The 24,074-nt window shown below is 34.8% G+C and overlaps 1 protein-coding gene across 1 annotated transcript in view; it reads right to left on the bottom strand.

The window, feature by feature from the left end:
* The window catches only part of SKIC3 (SKI3 subunit of superkiller complex), an 81,922-nt gene that overhangs the window by 44,747 nt on the left and 13,101 nt on the right, over nt 1-24,074 (bottom strand). Inside the window, exons 6-20 of the mRNA XM_080803947.1 lie at nt 23,267-23,358; nt 22,758-22,833; nt 22,083-22,223; nt 19,628-19,726; nt 19,411-19,519; nt 12,571-12,711; nt 10,900-11,001; nt 9,961-10,100; nt 7,498-7,584; nt 7,131-7,234; nt 6,540-6,666; nt 5,489-5,668; nt 5,056-5,180; nt 2,981-3,234; nt 1,722-1,824 (exon numbers count right to left, since the gene is read on the bottom strand). Of these exons, the coding sequence (XP_080660073.1) occupies nt 1,722-1,824; nt 2,981-3,234; nt 5,056-5,180; nt 5,489-5,668; nt 6,540-6,666; nt 7,131-7,234; nt 7,498-7,584; nt 9,961-10,100; nt 10,900-11,001; nt 12,571-12,711; nt 19,411-19,519; nt 19,628-19,726; nt 22,083-22,223; nt 22,758-22,833; nt 23,267-23,358 (1,880 nt within the window). The remainder of the gene's footprint in view (nt 1-1,721; nt 1,825-2,980; nt 3,235-5,055; nt 5,181-5,488; nt 5,669-6,539; nt 6,667-7,130; nt 7,235-7,497; nt 7,585-9,960; nt 10,101-10,899; nt 11,002-12,570; nt 12,712-19,410; nt 19,520-19,627; nt 19,727-22,082; nt 22,224-22,757; nt 22,834-23,266; nt 23,359-24,074) is intronic.

The raw sequence follows: 24,074 nt of genomic DNA, 5'->3' as shown, positions 1-24,074 counted from the left end.
GAATGAGAAAAATCTCAGCTATCCATTTCTCTTCAGTTTTCTCTTCTCAAGATCTTAGAAATAAAACACGACAATTTCACTTAAGCCAAATCTCAATAATCAGCTATCAAACAGCTACGTTACTGGCAGATGGACAAGCAGATGGAACATTTCTCATAGCCTTTTCTACTAAAAAAGTCCAGCCAAAAATCATTTTCCAATATCTTCCTGAGAAATAAGATTAATTATGGCAATCATCGCTGAAAGCCCACCGTGAGGATCAGGAGGAAGGACAACACCATTTGTAGCTCCTCTGCCCAAATACCTTAGCATAATTTCTAAAATTGACAGCATGATAGAGAGCATAATGCTAAGGGAAATAAGTCAGTCAGAGAAAAGCAAATATCATATGATCTTACTCATATGTGAGATATAAGAAACAAAACAAACGAGCAAAGGAAAAAAAAAAAAGAGGGACAGACCAAGAAACAGACTCTTAGCTAAAGAAAACAAACTGATGGTTACTAGAGGGGTGGTAGGTAGGGGAATGGGGAAAAAGGGGAGGAGAATTAAATAGTACACTTGTTGTGGTGAAAAGAAGTAAAATAAAAAATACCTAAAAATAAAAAATAAAATTGACAGTATGAAAGAAGAAAATAGAGTGGAAAGAGAAACAGAGGTAATTTCAACAGCCTAAATTCTTATTTTCTTTAAAGCTCAATAAAAAAATAAAATATCTGTAAAGTGAAATAACTTCTATCACCCTTACATAAGAATTATGGTTATATAAACTTTTAAGTCTAGAAGTAAACATAAATTTGGGGATTATCACTTAAAAAGTTTCATAGACCTCCATTTAATTGGCCATGAATGCTATAGGCTACCCAGAACACAATTTCCCATTGTCAGAAAGGCAGTATTTGTATTTCAAATATCATCACTGAAAGGTTCACATTTACTCTTAAATACTAGTTCAAACAAAGCATGCCCTCTTCACAATATCCTGTCCTCTTTGGAAAGATCTCTATTATGTGAGACTTGAAAAAGCAGCAATAAAAATCTGTGGGAGAGAAAAGGCTAAGGTTTTCTTTTCATATTTGGTTCATACTCAAAATCAATTCTGGAGCAACCAAATCAACAGGAACCAGAAGAGAAGGCAAGTAGGAAAAGAAAGGAAGGGGAGCACGAGAAAGATGTCTAAGAAAAGAATAATTCAAATATATACGTAACAGACTTTTAAAAATCATCTAACACAACATTTCTATTTAGCTAGTGACTTCTTACAGTTCTATAACATACCAGATTTACTCAGATTTTTCTGATTCCCTTAATATTAGACATCACTTTTTTTCCTACACAGATTCTTTTCAGGAAAAATGAGATTGCTCATTTCCCCTCAACTGCAACCCTACCAATATACCTAAAACAGGCCCTTACTATCAAATATAACACTGATACGTTGTGTCCAAGCTGCCACTTCCCTGACAGACTGCTTCCCACCCTTCCCTAGCATCTAGCATGTCAGCTGCTATTAAGAGCAAGAAATTCTATCTGTTCCCCAATGCAAAATTAATACAATATGTATGGTACAGAATTCATTGGCTAGTCCCTTATTCTTTGTGTTTGATATTCTGAATAATGATTGCTTTATCTAACAGAATAAACACAGAAAAATTTTCTAACTTTGGCTTTATTATAATTCTAAGAAAATAAATACAATGAATAATAAGAATAATACTAACCAAGTAAAATATTCCAGTGCTTTTTCGATATAGTCTACAGCTTTCCCATCAAGATAATCGACGAGAGCTGCTTTTGCCATCATGAGATGGCATTCACCCAAACCTAAAACCAGGTTAAGTTTTTAGTTATTCAAACACATACAAGAAACACTTAGAATAAAGTTGAAAAAAAAAAAAAAAACCATAGTGGTGTGATATTAAAGCCACTTTCCGAAAACACAACTCAGAAGTATTGTATAAAAATTATCTTTAAGTATGGTCTTGCATACATTTAGTATGGAATTCAAATGGCAAGGTTCTGTTGGAGAAACATGTACTAAAAGTGATAAAAATCTATGGAAAAGAATTTACTTGACTTTGGGCAAGTTACTTAACTCAAAACCTCAGCTTTGAAAATGCTACTGAATGCTTCTCTCCTTTGTATTACTATTTATTAACTATTATGAAACAAGATTTGATCTTTTTATATTCAAAACTGGATAGCAAACTACACTGTAAAACTTAAATGAAATGGCAATCTCCTCAAGTGCCCAATAAAGATTTAATAATTAATAAATTAATTTCACTTGAGGAAAGTTTTTCAAAATTTAAAAAGAAGTTTTCAAGACCCAAGACACATATCACTTTCAGCATACACTCTTTCTGACTTAAACCATAATTGTTTCATTTAAAAAGGAAAAAGAAATGGAGTAAAGGACACGTAATGGGCTCCAGGTTTTTAAAAATGGTTAGATATAATCATATAAAATTTAGATTATATATGGATGGTGACATTTTACTTTATATTACCAAAAATCATTTGTTCAGAAGGAGTAGCTATATACAGACAAACTGTAATTAATTTAGATAATAACAAAACAACATAAGTTGTCCCTGAAGTTCAAAAAATGAAAAAAAATCTATAAGTTAAAAAGTAATTAAAATGTATTGAAATATTCTGAAGATATAGTGAATTAATTATTAAAATATAAGAACAGGGAAACTCTTGTTTTAGAGATCCACCAAACAGCCATCATACTATTTGATCTACAAGTTAAAAGTTTATCATATTACTATTTATTTACTGTTATGAAACAAGATTTGATTTTTCTATATTCAAATCTATATAACAAGTCGTACTATAAGAGGTCCATGGAAAAAAGACACCTTGCTGTTGACAAAAGAAATCCTTTTCAGGTTACAAAATACATTCTGGAAGACATTTACTCAGAATTTTATACTCCAGTATCACAACAGTCAAGGGGGTATTAAAAAATTACCTTTCAAAGCTGGTACATAATCTTCTTTCTTTTTAATGATCAGCTGGTATTGAGCTACCGCCTCCTTATATTTGCCTAGGATTTGCTGTATTGCTGCAACCTTAAACACACTGTATGTGGATTCTGGGTTCAGCTCACTGGCTTTTGTGAAGGATTTCAAGGCTGTCGTATAGCCACCTCTGCTTAAGTATGCCTCTCCTAATGACTCCCAACAATTGAAGTCCTTTGGGTCTGCCCTTAATGCTGCCTGTAAACTAAAATTTCAGTAAATAGTAAGTGAACTAAAGGTAAAGAACTACTTCCACATCTGAAAAGAAAATAAAAAATAAATAATTCAACTGAATCACATACATCCATGGTTCCTTCTATTTATAAAAGTGCTATTTAAAACAGGTATACGGGACAACTGGGTGGCTCAGTCAGTTGAGTGACGACTCTTGATTTCAGCTCAGGTCATGATCTCAGGGTTGTGGGATGGAGCCCTGTGTTGGGCTCCACACTCAGCAGGAAGTCTGCTTGAGATCCTCTCTCTCTCTGCTCCTCCCTCCTCCCTTTATGCATTCTCTCTCTCAAATAAATAAATCCTAAAAAAAAATAAAGCAGTTATACCTTTTCCTTTTACAACTTGAACATATATTTTTATAACTTGAATATTTTAATACTAAGAAACTTTATTATAAATTTGGAATGAATAAGAACAAAATACCTTTTCAAACAAGTGCTGGTCAGAACTTTTTTCCTTGACCATCTGGAAGAATTCCAGTTTCCCACCAGAATAGGTATGTATCTCCATATGCCTCATGACAATTAATAATCCCCCACTGATCCTTCCACCAAAACAGAAATATCATAGTATTCTAGGTATTGATGTAAATCAGAAACTTTATCTTAGTCCAAATATATATATGCATATATATTTGTTAATGTTCTCACAAATTGGAGGGAAAAAAAATAACTGCTACAACACTTTGTTAGGTTCAGAAACAAGGTACTTTCTAATCCTTTCTAAAAAGAAAATATATAAGACTTATATTAATTGTGGTCATTCACATTTAAGTACTTACATTTTAATTTTTCAGTGTAACTTTAGTAATGAAATTTATCTCTTGCAGTATAACCAAAAAACTTTATATACAGACTGAGGTCTTATAAACTTAATTAAACTGATAGAGAGATGCTGTATTCTCATTACTAGGAAATGCTAAGGCTCTGTTATACTTCCTAATAAACAGAAAGTCTTTGTTCTTCATTTTTTTAAATTGAAGTACAGCTGACGTACAATATTGTATTAGTTTCAGGTGTATAACACACTGATTTGAAACTTACAGACACTATGAAATGTTCACCATGATAAGTGTAGTTGATAAATATATTTACCCTCTGTCACCAAAGTTATTACAACACGACTGACTATATTCCGTATGCTGTACTTTTCATCCCTGTGACTTATTTATTTTATAATGCTAAGGCTGTATCACTTAACCCCCTTCCCCTACATCTTCTTTTTATTATGTATTTGTTATTATTAAATATATTTTATTTATTCTTTTTTTTTTAAAGTAAGCTCTGTGCCCAACATGGGGCTTAAATTCATGACCTTGAGATCAAGAGTCGCATGCTACACCAACTGAGCCAGCCAGGCTCCCCTATTTCATTTATTCTTAAGTATAGTTCAAACCAAATGACTAAAAATGAGCTGCACCACATGCACATGAAGCTGGCAAATATATCTCCTGCCCCAAAACAAAGCATGTCACCGGGAGAACAACAAAGGTATCAGCCTCAGCTTGTTATCATTCCTGAAGTTCCCACTGAGCCCCTATCCTATGTGTAACACTAGGAAGACTTCACTTCATTAGAATGGCTACCTCCTTAACAAATGGACATCATTTAATTTATTTTTGCAATTTCAGTGTCTTGCACATAAAAAGAACCAATCAACTATAAACAAATTTTGCTATTCCTTCTCTCAAAATATAACCTGGAATGAGGCAACTTGTGAAGTCCACTTCAGGTATACAAAGAGTTTAATTAAAAAAATACGTTAATAGTTTAAATGTAATAAGGTGCCTTACTCAGCCACAGCCTGAGAATGCTGACCAGCTTTCAAATAGTATAGTCCTCGCCTAAGCCAGGCCCATTTTGCCGTTCCAGCACTTGCCCTTTGAGTTACTGCTGTTAGGATAGCTAAGGCAGTTTCCTGAAATTAAGAAAAGACTAGTATTAGAGATCTCAAATACCATAAAAGTACGCAACACCTACGTAAAGTACCCAAACATATTTTCATTTACCACTTCTGATTTTTTAAACTTACACTGGTATATACTCAAACTACAGTTTCAAAAATAAGTGATGAATAATGTAATGTCTGCCAATGAAAAGAAAATTTACTCCCTAACAGCAGCAAAAATATTTCTATTGCATCTACAAAGAAAAATTTAAAAAAATAGTAACTTTGAAGTACACACATATAAAAATATTTCTAAGTGTTTAAGTTATTAGACATACCATCTCTTCAAGCTCCACACTTAAGTCAACTGCCGCAGCCCCAGATTCAGCATCAGTATCATCTAATTCAAAAGCTTTCCTGTAACAGCCACGGGCTCTGTTTTTATCTCCTACCACATCTCTGTAGTAATGACCTAAATAGCAGAAAACTTTGCCCATGTATGGATCCAGTCTGGCAGCCTTTGGAATAAAGATTGATACCAACACATTATTAAAGCTTGTCTGTGTGGTTCTCTTTAAAAACACGAAAGATAAATACATAGGTTAAAAGAGAAATGGAACACCTTTGTTAACCATAGAAAAATATGCCAACACGTCCCTTAATGTAAGATTTAAAGCAACAGGAAAGCTGGTTGTTACTATTTACAGAATGTAAACAAGTGTAAAAACATTATTTCTTTGTTAAAAATAAATGTGAAATTAAGACTTATTATTACATTAACCTTCTTTTATGCATCAAGGTAAGAATGTAAGACTTCAGATCTTTGACATCTAAAATATGAGAAATTAAACATATGGAAGTATATATGCCCATATTATAGTGGAAATTATCTAAAAACAGTATTTTTCTCCAGAGATATTTATGTCCCATTTTCTATAATGTGTGTTTCTGAAATAAGTAACTTTTACATTTTTTTATTTTCTCCTTGAAAACCCACATAACATTCTCACAAAACCTAATGTGTGAGAGATGAAACGCCAAAAAACTCCAGTTTAAAAAAAAAACAAACAGTTCAGGGGTGCCTAGGTGGTATAGTCGGTTAACTGTCTGACTCCTGGTTTCGGCTCAGGTCATGATTTCATGGTTGTGAGATGAAGCCCTGCGTCGGGCTCTGCGCTCAACATGAAGTCTGCTTCAGATTCTCTCTCCCTCTCTCCCTCCGCCCCTTCCACTCATGCCCTTGCTCTCTCGCTAAAATAAGTAAATTTTTAAAATAAATAAAAACAGTTCAGAAAACAGTGATTTTAAGTGCCTAACTTATATGATTATTATTTATGATTTTATTATAAATCTATTTCAACTAAGAATTGAATAGCAGCTTTGTTTTACCTTTAGAAAGTGGGTAAGAGTCTTTGTTTTATCTTTTCTTGTTTCTTCACTCATGAACCAATATGTTAACCCAAGTTGGTAATGATATTCAGCAACTTCAGCATCTTTCTCAAGAGCTCTCTGAAAACTAAGTCACCAAAGGCAAGTAAGAAGATACACAGAACACACACACATGCACACAATGTAGGAAGCTCCTGGCTGGGACAAAGTTTGAGTTATTCTAAGATGCTAAATCAGAAGTAAGTTATTACTTTAGAATTTGGATTACAATGAGAAAAAAAATATTCGATGAGGAGCTTATAAAAGCACAACGCCTTTTAGCTTTACCAGTGTGCTAAGCATTTAGGAGAACACATCAAACATTGTTCTACTCACTGACCATTATGATCAGCTGGCTAAATTTCATACCCATTACAGAATTGTCTTACAGGTACTGTGCTACGTGTTATACACATTCCTTAAAAATACTAATGTTTATGCAGATCATATTACACAAAATGGATCTTTATCAAACTACTCATTTTGGATTTTTGAGAAATACAGTAACTTAAGATATGACTAGATCTATGAATAATCTAAACATATCCTTACCATTTCTCTGCTTGTAGATAGTCCTTTTTGGTAAAATGAATCAAAGCTTCCAGGGCATGAACTTCAGCGAGGTCAGGGTAAGAAGAGAGAAGGTCTTCCATAATCTATAAAGTAGATATCTGTCAATTCTTTATCCAAATTGAGTCATTTGTAGCTTAAAAAAAAATTCCCAATTTGGGGAACCTGGGTGGCTCAGCTGTTTAAGCATCTGACTCTTGATTTTGGCTCAGGGCATGACCTCAAGGTTATGAGACAGAGCCCCAGTCAGGCTTTGTGTTGGGAGTGGGCCTGCTTGAGATTCTCACTCTCCCTCTCCCTTTGCCCCTTCCCCACCAAAAAAATCCCAGTTTGAGTGAAAAAAACCAACCTTTGAAGCTTCATCTAATGAACCTTTGTTCAGATAGGCCAAGCTTTTAAGAACCAAAAGTCCTGGGATATTATTTGCATCAGAAACCTAGAAAATAATTGTAAAGAGATTAAGCCTCTTTCAACACAGAGGAGCAATGTTTGCTTTAATTAAAGAATGACCATAGAAGAACACAGAGTAAAGAGACATACAGGTCCTTATTTTTAACACTATGAACACACGCATTCTTTATAACCTTTTTATTAGAGAAAATTTCAAAAACATTTCAAAAAAATTAGAGAATAGTACAATAATCCCGCATGTACTTATTATCCAGCTTCAAAATTATAAACTCAAAATCAATCTTTTCTCATCCATACTTCCACCCATTACACTATACTCCTTCTTAGATTATCCCAGATATTATAACTTTTCATCTGATACTTTACAACATATACCTAAAAAGTTCATTTTTATATAACATAATTGTACTACCATTATAAACACCTCGCCAAAACCAACAATACATCCTTACTATCATCAAAAAATTATCAAGTGTTCAAATTTCTCAGTTGGCTCAGAAAATATATTAAGAATTTGTTTTAATCAAAATCTAAATAAGGTATATGCATTTCAAGAGACTGTCTCTTAAGTCTCAATCTATAGGGCTCCCTTCCATTCTTTTTTCCTCTCTTATAATTTAATTGTTGAAAAATATGGGCCGCTTATCACAATTTCTGAGTCTGGATTTTACTGAATGTATTCCCATGGTCCTGACATGTCCTTTGGTCCCCCATATCTTCTATAAATTAGTAGTTAGGCCTCAACACATAATGTGATTCAGTTTTGATGCTTTGGCAGGAATACCTCACGCGTACATGCACTTGGTTATGTACGGTTCTTTCTCTTGGGTGATGTTGGTTAGCAACCACTGATCTTCAATGCCTAGATCTATTAATTCATTATGGATTGCAAAATGGTGACTTTCTAATTCTGCATTCCTTCTTTCCTTATTGGTGGAATATTTCAACAACAAAAAACTCCCCGCCCCATTATCTATTTGATTATTCTGAGCAACAGTTCATAAAGGAAAGGCAAGATAAATACTTTGAATCTTTCCAAATGGTTCCTTAGCATCCTCCAAAGAGTTTTTTTTCTTTTTCTCCAAAGAGTTTTTAATTGAGGATTTTATTGATTTTTTTTGTATCATCTGGAATACGTGAATTTAAACTTAAAACCTATTTGATATCTTTCTACCCACAGTAGTTACTGGAGCTCAAACTACCCTTTAGACAGTGTCAACCAACCCATGGTAGTTCCTAAGCCTTTCTAGTATAATTCTAGAAGTCTTTTATAGTTTCCTTGCTTTCTAGCATTCTAAGATGTCCTGGGCTCATCCTGTATATTTTCTGTTTCAGACATGGACTTTATCAGCTCTCCAAGAAACTTTTCTTTGTGTGTGTGTGTGTGTGTGTGTGTGTGTGTGGAAACAAACAAAAAGACTGAAAAGACCTCCTCAAATCATTCACACAAAATACATTACTGGTAGAAGGCAAGTAGAAAATAAGAAATTAAGATAATAGTTCTTGAAGGATGCTGACAAATGTTCTAATTTTAATGAAATATTATGAAGTGCAAAGTCCTTGAAATATACAAAACAATGATATTTTAAAAATTCAAAACTCCACAATAACTGAGTGATATAATTTTAATTTTAGACCAAAATAGCTTTTAGCCAACAAAAATTTTAAAAGCACCATGTTGTTATAATTCACAATTTACTAGTTTTTTGCCAGGGATTTTCAAATTGCTTGAACCAAAAACCTTAAGAAATAGGATTCCTAGGGCACCTGGGTGGCTCAGTCGTTGAGCATCTAACTTCGGCTTAGGGCATGATCCCAGGGTCCTGGGATTGAGCCCTACATCAGGCTCCCTGCTTGGTGGGAAACCTGCTTCTCCTTCTCTCCCTCCCCCTGCTTGTGTTCCTGCTCTCGCTGTGGCTCTATCAAATAAATAAATAAAATATTTAAAAAAAAAAAATAGGATTCCTTCTTAAATATCAATCTCCTTCTGTTTTATTAGACTGAAAAACAAATAAATAATACTATCTACAATGAAGCTACTGTGTCCTTCATTGTTCTTATCAGTAATCTATAAACTCTAAAGGAGGAAAAAATTTAGAATCTCGAATTAATAATAATCAAGTAGTAACAGCCTTAGAGGTCCAAAAGAGAAAAGGAGAGTAAGAACAAGACTAAAGGAAGAAATTGCATCATACGAAGAACACTGTAAGTACTTAACCAAAAGGTAAACAAATAACTTCAGTAGTTTCCAAGTGTGTGAGTGATTTAGAAAATGCTGATGTGATGAATTCATACCTCTAATGTAAAATCTGTTTAAAAATAAATACTTATAAGGAGAGAGTGGTTGATGCCTGGTTGACTGGAAAAAATAAAGTTGAAGGGAAAAACCTGGTAAGACTACCTGATCAAGAGTACAAATTGCTTCCACTGAAGATTCATAATCTGAGAGTTTAATCAAAGCCTCTGCTTTCAAACGGAGACAAAGATTCTTCTGATGAAGACTGCCACCAGACACACCAAGATTATCTACGTTCTTCAGAGCTGACAAAATTAAGGACATCTGAATGAAGACAACCATATTACTTTATTTTTTTTCTTCTTATGGGTAATAAATAATAAATTGGAGATACAATAAGAATAAATTGCCAAAACAACATACATGAAGAATAATTCAGAGCCACATATAAATTCTTCCCTGAATTCTTTACGGAAATATCTGCACTTAAAACAGAACAGATCTAAATTTAAAATCTCTATCTTTACATAATGTGAACATCCTGAAATACAATGGCTATCTATATCTGCTACACAACAAAGGTTAGCCAAAGCATCAGTACCCAACTTAGCAAATGAGGGAAAAGAAGTTGAATTCATATGGACCAGGCTGAACTTTCTCAACTACAGAGGCTAGGCCACCGGCTGGGTCAAGAGCAGTGAACCACTTTTTATGATTTCCTATCCCCTCACATGACCCATCTGACCACATTCAAATAGGCTCCAGATGCCTAAGACTTCTTTTATTTACATCAGAGAAATCAAAAGCTCCTGAAGTTCTGGACGCACCAGAAACTGCCTTATTACAGACAGAGCACCTCCACACAAGCCTAAACTGACTGTCAAAATTCCAAGTACAGGGATCCTTTGAAAAATACTGTTAGTTTAAAAGAACATACACAACATGCACAAACACTTGGCATTATTTAACCATCTCAATGAAATTTAAATTGGTCAGTAAATTAAAATACAAAATAAAGCATGTAAGTTTCTTTAAACCACTATCTTTTTCTCCTTTAATATGAAAAGAAACAGGGTTGGCCACCCTTACAGATGTCAGTAATACCTTGATTGCAAGAAAGAACAGCTTCCTTAGGTCTATGCATTTTAACTTGGACTTCTGCCAGGTGATACCATCCAGCCGTGCAAAGAGGGCTTTCCTTTAACCCTAAAAGGATAAAAGCAATCACAAAATCCAAGCTTTCTATGACTACTGAGATAAATGGCAACACTATCTACTCCCCAAATCAGACCCCTCCTCTCCCTTGTCTCTCATATATAATTATTTGCAACATTGATTCCATGCCCCAATCCATTTCTCTACACCTGCTACTTCAGCTCCCATCTCCACCATCTTTATCCCAGACCACTGCAAGTGCTTGCCACCCACTCCAATTCGTTCTCTACACTGTAGCCAGAATATCTCTACAAATACAAATGGAATTATGGAACTCCCATGTTTAAAACCTTCCACAGGTTCCCAGCTGCCCTTAGGATAACATGCAAACTCCTTCACAAAGTGTGCAAGGCCCCTCTCCAGTCTCCTTTCTTGACTCTTACTGCTCCCATAGGTCATTCTCAATGTCGTTGAACTACCCTGAATTCCAGCTGTGCTCTCAGTCTCAGGCTATTTGACTCTTGGTTTAAAATGCTCCTCCCACCCTAAGCTGGTATTTGTTACTCAGATCTCTATTCGAATGTGAGTTCATCCACAAACATCATACATACAAAAGTAAGTTAAAGATTCCTAAGGATGGGGGGGGCATAAATATAAAGTAATTATGTTATATCTATATCTATGTCTATGTCTTTATTTTACAAATGAAAACATTGAGACAAAGAATTTACTTAGTTTTCTCAAGGTCTTAAATTAGTTGGAATCCAGACCTAAGCAAACTCCAGAGTATATATTTTTTTCACTTCTATCTTAAATTTACATTCCTCATAGAAAGGCCCAAAGATAACTGCCTATGACTATGCTAGCTAGGATGTGAGGGAGAATTATTCAGATCAGAGGGCTGAAAGTAATGAGCAGAAGGGAGGAGGGGAAGGGACAAAAACAAGGAAGGAATATGTTTTGTTTCACACAACCAACAGATCCTACGCAGGGAACCTGCTAGATGTTTTAACTGATAGCCTTTTGCATGAGCCAATTTGAACCACTTTGGAGCTGAGGGCTGCACCAAAGCCCACCTGAGTGATCCTGAAGTTACGTTTAGCTCACTATAATAATAAGATTTATTGCTGTGGATGAGGTTTTCAGCCATTTTTGGAACATACAATGTACGCACTAGCATGCTAACAAGACAGACATATATAGCTCAACCATAGCATATGGACTCTTTATCTTTGAAAATGAAGCATGGGAGCAGGAAAGGGCAAAAAATCAGACTCGAGAGGTTTGCAAACCTTGTGAAGGAGTTTGTATGTTACCCTAGGGGCAGCTGAAAACCCGTGGAAGGTTTTAAGCAGGGTAAGAGAGTACGTATATATTAAGTTTCTTAATGTGTACACCAGCTCTCTACCCACACCCCCTAATACACTGAATAAAAGTTTCCTGTATTAACCCCACAGGGAGACACTGCCTTGAGGGCTATTTCCCTGTCTTCTTACTTGTGACAGATGTTGCTTCAACACTTCCTTGGGTTGTGTTCAATTTAATGCACCCCAAGCAATGATACCCTTGAGTTTGTTCACAACTATACCTCACATTACATGCTCTATACTGTACACTTACCTTCTGTTAGGTTCCTAACAGCATCTTCATACTTTTTGTCTTGTAATGCTTTAATGCCTAGACCAATGAAGCCTGGACCACTTCTGGGATCCATTTCCATTAATCTGCAACAATACTGCTGTCCTTCATCAGTAAGACTGCCTGGAAAAAAAAAAAAAAAGAGAAGTTATTAGCATACATACTCCAAATTTCCAATTGCCAAAACTTATATACTTTAAACTCAAATGCTGTCTTACAATCCTCTACCATATCCTGACACCAGGAATTCAAAACTTAAGTAGACCAACAATACCAAAAAATACTAACATATCATTAAAAAAATTATGCTTCTTCATCTTCTTAAATATTGGAGGTAGAAACCACTTTACCCACTGCAGTATGGGTAAACTGAGCCTGAAGTCAGACTCAAACAAGAAACCTACTCCTACTTGCCACTGCTCTAAGACACACAGCCTCCTGCTTGCCAGCTCTCCTTTTCCTATTCCACAGTAACTTTGCCAACCTCCCTCCTTGGGCAACCGTGCTGCTAGAGATGTAGCAGCCAGGACGTCAAATCGGGCGGATTCTTCCAGAATCCTACGACCAAAAGACAGACTACTTGTCAAGATACTATACAAAAACTTAGTTACATTTTCTTAGGTTTACAAGTTCAGCAGTACATTTCTACATTCTTTCAAAAACTTTCTTTTCCTATATAAGTTAATGGTTAAACCTATGTAATAGTCATCCAATGCCTACATTTGTTTCAAATTTATTTTGGTAAAATTATTTAGTTTAGAAAACACTATTTATTTTGTTATATTTCCATTTTCTCCAAACTCAATCTCAGGATTTCCATCCCCAGAAAAGCACAAAAATAAGTAGAAAATATGATTTCTGCTTTGAGAATAAACTATTAAAAGTACTCAGCTTTTAATAAACTATTAAAAGTACTCAGATAAAACAATTTTAATAAATTGTTTAATCACATAGGAAAATTCTTAAAAACTAATTAAGACAAACTATAGTTTGAAGCAATAAATACAGGGAACGAATAAAAATAATTTGTTTGAAAAAGCAGCTTGATGCTTTACTATCTATTTAAAACTTGTGCCCCCAGACCACATGGGGAACCACTCTTTCAGTCTCAGATGTCAAAGATAAATTCCTTGCATGTTACCATTTAGGTTATACATTTCAAATTTTTCAAAACCAGATACACTCCAATGCATAATCTATGATATTATACATTGATTTGTAAATCCAAATTAGTACCAAAAATTCAAGGAATTCTTAATGGCTAAAGAACTAAAACTTCAATACTCTTTGGTGAGCTTTGAAAACAAATTGGAAGAAATACTACTTTTTTTAGTTAGCCAGTAAAAAGGACCTCAACCAGCAATTACTATGCTTCTAGACATGAATTACCTTCTGTCAATATGTTCTCACTATGGCTTCCATAAAGGTAATTTCCAAAAGCAGACATGCCTAGTAACATACACCCTCCTCCTCCCAAGCAAACCAGTGGGGTTTTTTTTCCCCTCCCTTTTTCAACCAGTGGTATTGTCTCAACTAGACATCAGAATCACCTGGAGAATGCTAAGCCCCACTCTCAAAGTTTCTGATTTCAATGTCAGACCTGAAAGCTGGGATTTCAAACAAGTTCCCAGATAATACGACTGCTACAAGTTCAGAGACCATATTTGAAGAACCACGGGCCTATAGTATTTACCAATACCATATACCACCTTTATTGTTAGTCTTATATATACACTGCAGTTAATACCTCTATAGCTAAACAGTAACTTCTGGAGGGGAGGGACTAGCATGGTATCTTGTACTCAGTAGGCATCCATTAAATACTGCAATGATCCTTTAAGAATACCATTATGAATTGATGTACTAAAAGGCTTAGTCTGTTAATAAATAATGGTTGAGAATGACTACGGAAAATTTAAAACATCATCATTCTAAAAAAGAAAACAAAATGGCTATTAAAATTTTACCTTCAACTTCTAGCTATCTGAGTCAAAACTATCTTACCCCATAGAAACGTAATTCATAAGAGTACCTTGGCTACATAAACCGCCCTTATTATAGAAAACACACCTGTGATGGAAAGAAAAGTCAATCATGCATCATCCCAATGATCATCCATATGCAGGGTACTTAAAAACTTACACAGGTAAACAAACTGTGGGTAGGCAGATGAAAACTGTTTCTAAAAGGCTAAGATGAACATGAAAAACTTCTAGATAAGATTAATCTTCCTTACTATCTGGGAGCACAATTACAGAAACCAAAAGAGATTTGGAGAGCCAATGTTCTAGTCCTTGGGAAATGTACTCTCTACATATGACCAAGAACATATGATACTTAGAGGAATCTTCTCTAGTGTTCCCCAAAACTGTCAACAGTAGTAACAACATCACTGATCCTTTGTAGAGACAAGGGATATTCCAAAGCTTCAGTTTTCAATCCTCTTCTCCATATTTACTCTTGCTGAGAACTCATACTAGCTAAATAGTATGTGGAGGACAGAAACAGAGAGGAAATACACTTGATTTCTTTTTGAATAGAAAATCATTTCTTTAACTTACCTGCTCTTTTTAACATTTAAAAGATTCTAAGATTCCAGACTTAAAAACTTTAAAACAAGTTTGACAATATTATTTTTGTCTGTCAATAGGTAAACTAGATTTGGGGCTGATGAATGCTAAATCTCTAAAAATGAAAGGTGTTCTGAAGAGATTCAAGGTAGATGCCAAGTAATACCCATGAGAATCCTGTTTCCTAAAGTTTACCACAAAATAAAAAAAGATGATTTTTTAAAAATAACTAATTAATTGCTGACATCACAAAGAAACTGATCACTACTCTAGAATTTTTCTTTTAAATAAACCTAGCCTGGGGTGGGGGAGGGGGTTCAAAACAGCATGTATTCATTTCTTTATTTTCATCTGGATTTTCTAATATTCCAGAGCACAAAATTGTAAGCTCTTTCATGTTTGGATTTGAAGAACCAAGCTTCCTTATTCTCCCCCATTTCAAATATAAAGCAAAATAAAATAACCCAAAAAGGTCATTTAGCATGAAATAACATTTCATCAGCTGACAACCGTGAAAGCTCTTCACCACTTGTTATGCGAAGCTTTATAAACTGACTCATTTTGAAAATGAATCTTCAAGTCTCAACATGCAAAGGAGGACAAAGGAGAATGAAATACATTTGTTCCCAGTGGAAGAGAACCCAGTGATTAACTGCTGTGAAATAGAAAATTCTGCAGAAACTAAAGCACGCTGGGGGAGGATAGGTCAGCCTTTAAATACCTTATAGTTTCAGAAGTTCTTCATACACAGAAAGTTTGGTTTAGAGGAGCAATGAAAAGAAAAAGAAATCATTAAGCACAGCTTCCTACTGTCTGGCCGTAAGTGTTAAACTTTTACCCCCAGAATAATGCTTTACCTTAGAGAGTACCTAAGCCTGATCAGCTCCATCCCACAGATTCTCACAACCAATGATTCTACAGAAAAAGACTTCTTCCTTGGTGTACCATGTACGTAAATATCCACCTACCCACTCCCCTTTACCAGGGCACAAAGCTTTCTTTCTTTCAATTGTGCAAAATACCCTCTCCAGGAATGATTATTTTCATATGAACCAACACACTCTCTAATCATTCAGCATAACCCATTTGCTATCTGTATATTCTAGAATGCATTGTCAAATACTGAATTCATGTGCAAAACTATAGACTTTGTTGACTTAATTTCTTCTATAATTTTGTAGTTTTTTGTTTTTTTTTTTTATAGGGGCCATACTTATTCAACAAATCCACATTATAGGTATATGTGTGCTAACTGATAAAGCATACAATCAGTCCTCAAAAAGAAATTTCAAGTATCCTCTTGTGTCACTTGGCATGTGACCAGGTCAAAAATGAGGGAACAGTACAGATCATTAATAGCTGAAAGAAAATAAAGAAGAAAACAGTAACACCAGCCATTAGTTTCTCAACAGCAATTGTAATAGTAGAAAAAGGGTGGAGGAATGGTTACCAGAGACCAATTACGAAATCAGCACATTTATCTTGGGAATGTAATGGGAATCATGTTAAAATCGGGAAAAACTAGATGAATTTTGGAACTATTCCCTGTCAATGGGGGAAAAAAACCCACAAAAATTCACAAGCATGCTCCTCATATTGAAAGTCTCTTACTATGTCTCATCCTCCTTGACCTCAACACGAAGTTCACAGTGTTAACTAGCCCTCTCTTCTTGAACCTCTCCTCCCAGGCAACACTACCACGATTCTTCGACTCCTGTAAAAGCTTACCAACCCCTTTGCATGCTTTTTTCTCCTCTCCCTTAATTGCAGTCAGCCAAATCCCTGGATTATTGCTTTTAATATCTGCCATCCACTTCCTACTCTTTTCCCATCACTGAAATCTAAGTTCCAATTCAATCACTTTGGTTAGAAAATACAGCCCTAAAAAAAAAACAAACCAGCCTCCTAATTTTTTGAGGTTAGTTGCTCAAACTGTCAGTACAGATCTCCTTTCTGAAATGCTCTTTCCTTGCCTTCTCCGTTGCTTCGTATCAGGTTCCACCACCTTCCTGTCTGACCTCTCTGCTTCTCTGTTTCCTACTTTCCTCTTTCCCTGCCTTTCCCTTCAAGCCAGCTAGCACCACCCAAGACATAGTTTTCAGCTTTTTGCTCTCTAGTCATCCTCTGAAGTCACCCACTACACTTCACTTGGATCTACACGCAAGTTATTTCCAAACCTTATGTCTAGCCTTAGTACTATCTCTCACCTGCAAGCCAGACAGGCATTTCCCTTTGAATGTCTACTAACCTCTCCTCTCTACAACTCAACTTTCTTACAGATGATCATTCCACAGTAGGCCAACTTTTCAAGAGAGCTAAAAGTAAAATAATTATCTCCCTCCCTTTACCTCTTAACAAATCTCTTCTCATTTTTTCATTCACCTGTTACTTTCTATTGCCACTGTCATAGTCCCTGTACATTCATTCACAAAATCATTTAGTCCACCCAATCTAGTCTACCTTCTATACAATCTATCCCACAAACCCTATTAGTTTGACTTTATACTTCATAAATTGATTCACTACAAAATTTGGTATTTCTTATCTCACATTAGTGAAAAGTACTCTCACAAGTCTATCTCTGACTCAGTTAAAGTAAAGGGGATCCACTTATTTCTTACCAAAAAAACCCAACTCTTAAGGTAAGAGTGAATTTTAATTCAGACACGGTATCGGGGGAATACAAGTAGGACTTAGAAGGAAAAGCTAAAGTGGGGAGAGCCAAGGCAGATGCAGTGATACTTTTCCAACAGGCGTTCTCCCTCAGTTACCTCTATCACTAGTTTTCAACAACTTTTCTATTATGAAACCTGTGATGGTCATTCACACACAAAGCATTCCCAGGTGTATACTCCTTTAGCAACAAAATGAAAACAATTAAAATTAGTAAAGCTCTGCAAACTTTATAATCATTAACACATTGGTGCTGGTACTGTTCATCTATTTCAATGACTGATTTCTGTGAATTTTGTTCATCAGATGAATACAGGCATGGACATGAGTGATGGTTAAATTATGTAAAAATCTACTCAGCACAGATACTGACAAAGAGGACAGAGGCCAGTGTGAAAACCAAGGGGGTCAATCTCCTGTAAACTAACTGAACACCAGCCCTGGGCATGTGATATCACAGGCACAGGTTTTGACAACTCCCAGCATGCTAGCTGTCATCAGCTCTCTGTCCTCCCCGCTCTAAGAAAGAACACAAAGAAGAGCACCAGGCATAAGCTTAGACATACACTCTGACTTGAATCTGCTCTATTTCATTGAACAAGTAGATCCTTCACAAACTTCATTAATTTACAGTACCACAGCATCTATAACCATGGACTTGTGACACTGAAACATCAATGCTGAGAATGTATGACATTCATAGCCGTAGGCAAGAGAGTTCAACCTACTCAACCAAAATCCATCTTACTTATTCCTTCCACTAGAGCAAATAAGACTATTTTACTAGTCCTAAAAACTGCAACCTAGCTCCATACTTCTTTTTTTTTTATTGCAACATTATTTTATTTTATTATTTTTTTTTAAATTAAATTTTTTATTTATTTTCAGCTTAACAGTATTCATTGTTTTTTCACCACACCCAGTGCTCCATGCAATCTGTGCCCTCCCTAATACCCACCACCTGGTTCCCCCACCCTCCCACCCCGCCCCTTCAAAACCCTCAGGTTGTTTTTCAGAGTCCATAGTCTCTCATGGTTCACCTCCCCTTCCAATTTCCCTCAACTCCCTTCTCCTCTCCATCTACCCTTGTCCTCTATATTATTTGTTATGCTCCACCAATAAGTGAAACCATATGATACTTGACTTTCTCTGTTTGACTTATTTCACTCAGCATAATCTCTTCCAGTCCTGTCCATGTTGCTACAAAAGTTGGGTATTCGTCCTTTCTGATGGAGCTCCATACTTCTGCTCATGCCATCTAGCGTACCTTTCACCTCTTCCTGTTTATCTATTTTCTGAGGAAAATTTAAGACTCTCTTCAATTCCTATCTTCCAAAAGCCTTCACTGATCAACAATGAACTCAGTTATTCCTTATTCCTCTGTATTATTATACTTTTCTACATTAATTTGCCTCTTCATGTGCACAAAGATAACACACTGTACTTCCTTGTATGTCCAGAATTATTCAAGCAACACCTTACACAGGGTAAGCACTGAAACAATTTTTGATTGATAGCAACAACATTCCCATATGTTCATATACTTCAAGAACATACGATATAATAGGGAAGAACTTACCTGATTCAATTAAATGCAAACAAAGCACTTCTAATGGATATTGTACAGTGGGATAGATGTTTATCATTCCTTCACAGGCCTTCTTCAATCTAGTGGTCTCATGAGGAAACTCGAAAATATAAAAGTAAAATAAACTAAGTAAGAGTAAAATATGCTTGTGAACACCTTCCTAATTAGAACGTAAAAGTCACATTAGAGATTTTTAAAATCAACTTACTTTGGATAAACAGTGAATGAACTGTCTATAAAGTACTTGGTGATCTTCACCAGGAATCTTATCTGATAAGTCCAGTGCATTCTCAAAAGCAGCTAAAAGCTGAAACAAACAAAAAAGCTATCATCTTTAGCATACTGAAACGACAAATGTAATAAATAGCTGAACGTATATGACTCACTTAGACAATATACCACCTCAACTAACGAACTGCAAATGTATTTTACTATCTCATGTTTTCCTGTACTATATATTGTCTGGACCTGACAATTTTTTATAAGGGAAAAAATGTCTATGCAAGTTTTAGAATACAATCTAATTCCAACTGGCAGGAGACTGCACTGAGCTAATGAGGGATAACTATAAATTAGTATCATGAATTTAACAAAACATTCTTTAAGTGGTCACTGTTCCCTAGGAAGTAGTCAACTGGAGAGGTATAGTCTTCTTTATATACCCGTGTAACTGCAACTAATCAGACCATTTTTAAAACATCTCTACTGAAATCACCAGTATGTTCCTTGGAATATTTTCAGTGGTAGCAAATCTTTAATCTTAAATAAATTTGTGAAGTTAAACTTTTAAAAAGGAAGCCTGAAATATGACTAAACTATAATAAAATCACTTCTTATCCAGTATTACTAAATGACTTTGAAGAAAATTCCAAAAGAAGCTTCCTAAATATGTTTTGAGCAAGAACAATACTAAAACCCAGATCAAGCACTTTAAAGAATATCATTCATTTAGTTACACAAGTCCTACTTTTTTTAAAAAATGAATTTCCATGACTTCATTTATTTTTATTTTTATTTTTTAAAGTAGGCTCTATGCCCAGTGGGGCTTGAAATCATGACCCTGATATCAAGACCTTAGCTGAGATCAAAACTCGTATGTTTTGACGGAGCCACCCACAAGCCCCTCCATGACTTTGAAATGAAAACTCAAAATATAGTTCACTGCCTCCAAATTTCTTTATGTAGTATGATATAAAGTCTACACAAATGAAGAAAATTTTACTCCTCTGATAAAGTTAATGACCTTGCAAAAAGGGAAGCCTAACTTACGGAATTTAGCACAAGGGTTTCAAAGAATAGTAGTGCAATTAATCCATCTGGAAATCAGGTGACATATTTTTTCCTGAACACATTAAATAAGCAAAATTATCATTAGAATTCAAGATGGAAATAACTCCACCCCGAAATCCTCTTACTATTTTTAACAGTTAAAAATCAATTCTTAAAATGACAAGCATAATTAGTTCTCTTTCATGGAGGAACACAGAACAGGTAATAAAAAAAAAAATTTACTTATTTTGGCATTTGATATATGTTTGATATTCTGATAACCTATAGTTTTTCAATGAAAATAATGAAGTCATATGAAGATATGATTTAAGTTTGCAATTCACCTAATTTTGTCACTGTCCAATTTTTTTCCACAACTAAACCTATACACAGATAAACCAACACACAAACAAATGCAAATCATAGTCTTCTATTTTTATCTTCAGCACTTATTTAGGACACTGCCTGACATGTATAGTAGATTCTACATAAAACAAATATTTTCTGAAAAAAGGATTAATAAGTGAATGAATGAATAAACATACAAAAAATGTACTTCTCATCCTATAGTCAGTCTATAATTGCTTATATTCAAAAAGTCCATTCAATTGCACAAATATACACTGAATGCCTATATACAATAATAAGAAATTAAGCTGACTTTTAAACTTACAAATATAAAAATGTAGAATGGAGATATTTTCTAATATTATCCCAATATATTTCTAGATATAAGTACCCTAAATAAATACTTTAAACAAAATGCTCTGAGTTGCTAAACTTCAAAGTAATTTAGTACTCTTACTTCATGAACTTAAAAAAACATACCTTTACACATACCTTTAAGTAAGTACAACTTTTTAGAAATTACAGTTTTGTGAAAGCCAATTTCACGTTTCTTTTTCACAGTGATTAAATAACTGATTTACTGGATTAGCATGAACCCAGGGAAGTAAACTGCAATCCCTGAAAACCAATTCCACTCTGTCCAGACTTAGTATGAGACTGCAGGGAAATAATTCTGACTTTAACAGCAAGAACCTCTATGAATTTAAAATTGAACAAGTAGGGGCGCCTGGGTGGCTCAGTCAGTTAAGCATCTGCCTTCAGCTCAGGTCATGATCCCTGGGATCAAGCCCCACATCAGGCTTCTCACTCAGCGGGGAGTCTGGTTTTCCCTCTCCCGCTCCCCTGCTTGTAATCTCTCTCTTTCTCTTTTGAATAAATAAAATCTTTTAAAAATACATAAAAAAATAAATAAAATAAATTGAATACTTACAAAATATCAATTTTAACGTATGGTACTTTTCTATATTATTCTATTTCCATTTGCTAAATTCAATTAAATGATCAATATTCATGATACAAACTGCAGGGAATAAACAGGTCAATACCAATTGCTGGGTCTCATTATTCTGATCCTCAGTACTCTCAGCCAGCAACTGAGTCAATTTCTTCCACAGCTGGTGAAGCTCTTGGCTGTCTGCACCTTCCTCCTGCCGTGTCTTTATCAACTTGTGCCATGTTCGGGCCACCTATCAAGATTTAAATTTTTATCTTAAATATCAAAAATGCCAATTAGAAATATAAAATCTACAAATAAAAACATTTTTCATCTCCTAATACATAAAAATAGCAAAACCATAGAACTTCATCTATTATAAACTCCACAAGAACTATGGTGACTGGGTAAATCCAGACAGCCATTATATTAGAAGTACAACTAATGTAACAGAGTGGAAACAGGAATAATGACTACATGCCCCAATTCTTGTAACTATAGCATCAGCTACAAATGCACCACAAATACGTCACTAAATTCTACAGATGATACTTTTACTTATTTTATTTCTCCCTGCCCAGTTTCAAAAAGGTCTGGAAGTTAGAATAACTAAAACCTGAAATTTAATTTAGTTTCAAAACACTATAATTTGTAATATCTCTCTATATTCTTTTAATATCACACTACATACTAATTGTTTAAATTTTCCCTTAAGCTAAATGAAAGCTTTCTTCTAATAATGGCTTTAGTAAAAGAAGTCTACTACCCCACCAAATCATTAACCAACCTCTACGTGTTTCTTTTCTTGGTAATATAGATCCACAAGTTTCTTACAGACATCGCACCACTTCTGTTTGTCAACACTTAGAATAAAAAATAAAAAATTAAAAAAAAAGGATTTTGAATCTGATTAATGAAAACAACCAAGGGCTTAAGATACTAAAATTAAAATATCCCAATAATACTACTGTCAGGTATTATTTTAAATTAGAACATATCCTCTTTCATACCACAGGAAATATTTATAAAATGAGCCTCTCATTAAAAAGAGAAGGTTTAAGAAATAATATCTTCCATCATATTACCTGAAAATTATATCAAAGTTCCCAAATTAGTCAATCCTCTTACTACTAGTGTTTTATTTCAATCACAAGCAAAAGATTTTGTAACAACGGTATGAAAGAAAAATGCTTCTCAATTCCCAGTAAATGTTTGGAATACTTCTATGGAAGTTTTAATCAGTTTATTCAAATTAAAGCTTTTAAAGACACTGGCCTTTCCCCATACAATGATTACCTTTCATAAAGATCCAGGAGCTTCTGGTAAACACCAGGCAAGTCATCCTTAGCATTTATGTGGCTACATTTCTCATATAAGCTTGCTAACCCCTAAAATAGGAAACAGTAGAGATTATTCTAAAAAGTCTAATGCTCTCACATTCATTTTGCTAAATAAAGTGATGATATAAAAGGTTATTTACGATGAAGAAAATTATAACTTAAAAATAAAATAATGTCTGGGATTTGCCTCCAAATAATTAGGGTGGGAGAAAGTAGATCAAAGCATAGATGAAAAAATACTGGCTATGTGTGGATTTTTACAGAAGCTAGGTGACAGCCAGAGGGGCTCATTTTACCATTCTCTTTACTTCTGAAAATATATTTGAAGTGGGGCATCCTGGCAGCTCAGTCGTTTAAGTGTGCAACTCTTGATTTTAGTTTGGGTCATCATCTCAAGGTCCTGGGACAGAGGCCTGAGTCAAGCTCCATGCTCAGCAGGGAATCTGCCTGATCCTCTCTCCCTCTTCCTCTGCCCCTCCCTGCTCATACATGTGTACATGTGTGCACTCTCTCTCTCTCTCTTTCTCTGTCTCAAATAAACTGATCTTTAAAAAGAGCTTTGAAAATATATTTGAAGTATCTCACAACAAAAAATCTTAACTCTTATTACTATATGACACTATTTTTATATGGTCAAAAAAAAATCTAAGTAATTTGTGGAGACTGTCATCTTTGCTTCAAAGAAAGATCAGATATCTTAAATCAATCAATACATAATAAAAGCAGGCATCTCTCTAAGTGTGTTACCAGATACCCCCTCTCAC

This window comes from Martes martes (genome assembly GCF_963455335.1).
Source record: "Martes martes genome assembly, chromosome: 5".
Classification (NCBI taxonomy): domain Eukaryota; kingdom Metazoa; phylum Chordata; class Mammalia; order Carnivora; family Mustelidae; genus Martes; species Martes martes.
The sequence above is the reverse complement of the archived record's forward strand: the minus strand, read 5'-3'. Positions and strand labels throughout refer to the sequence as shown.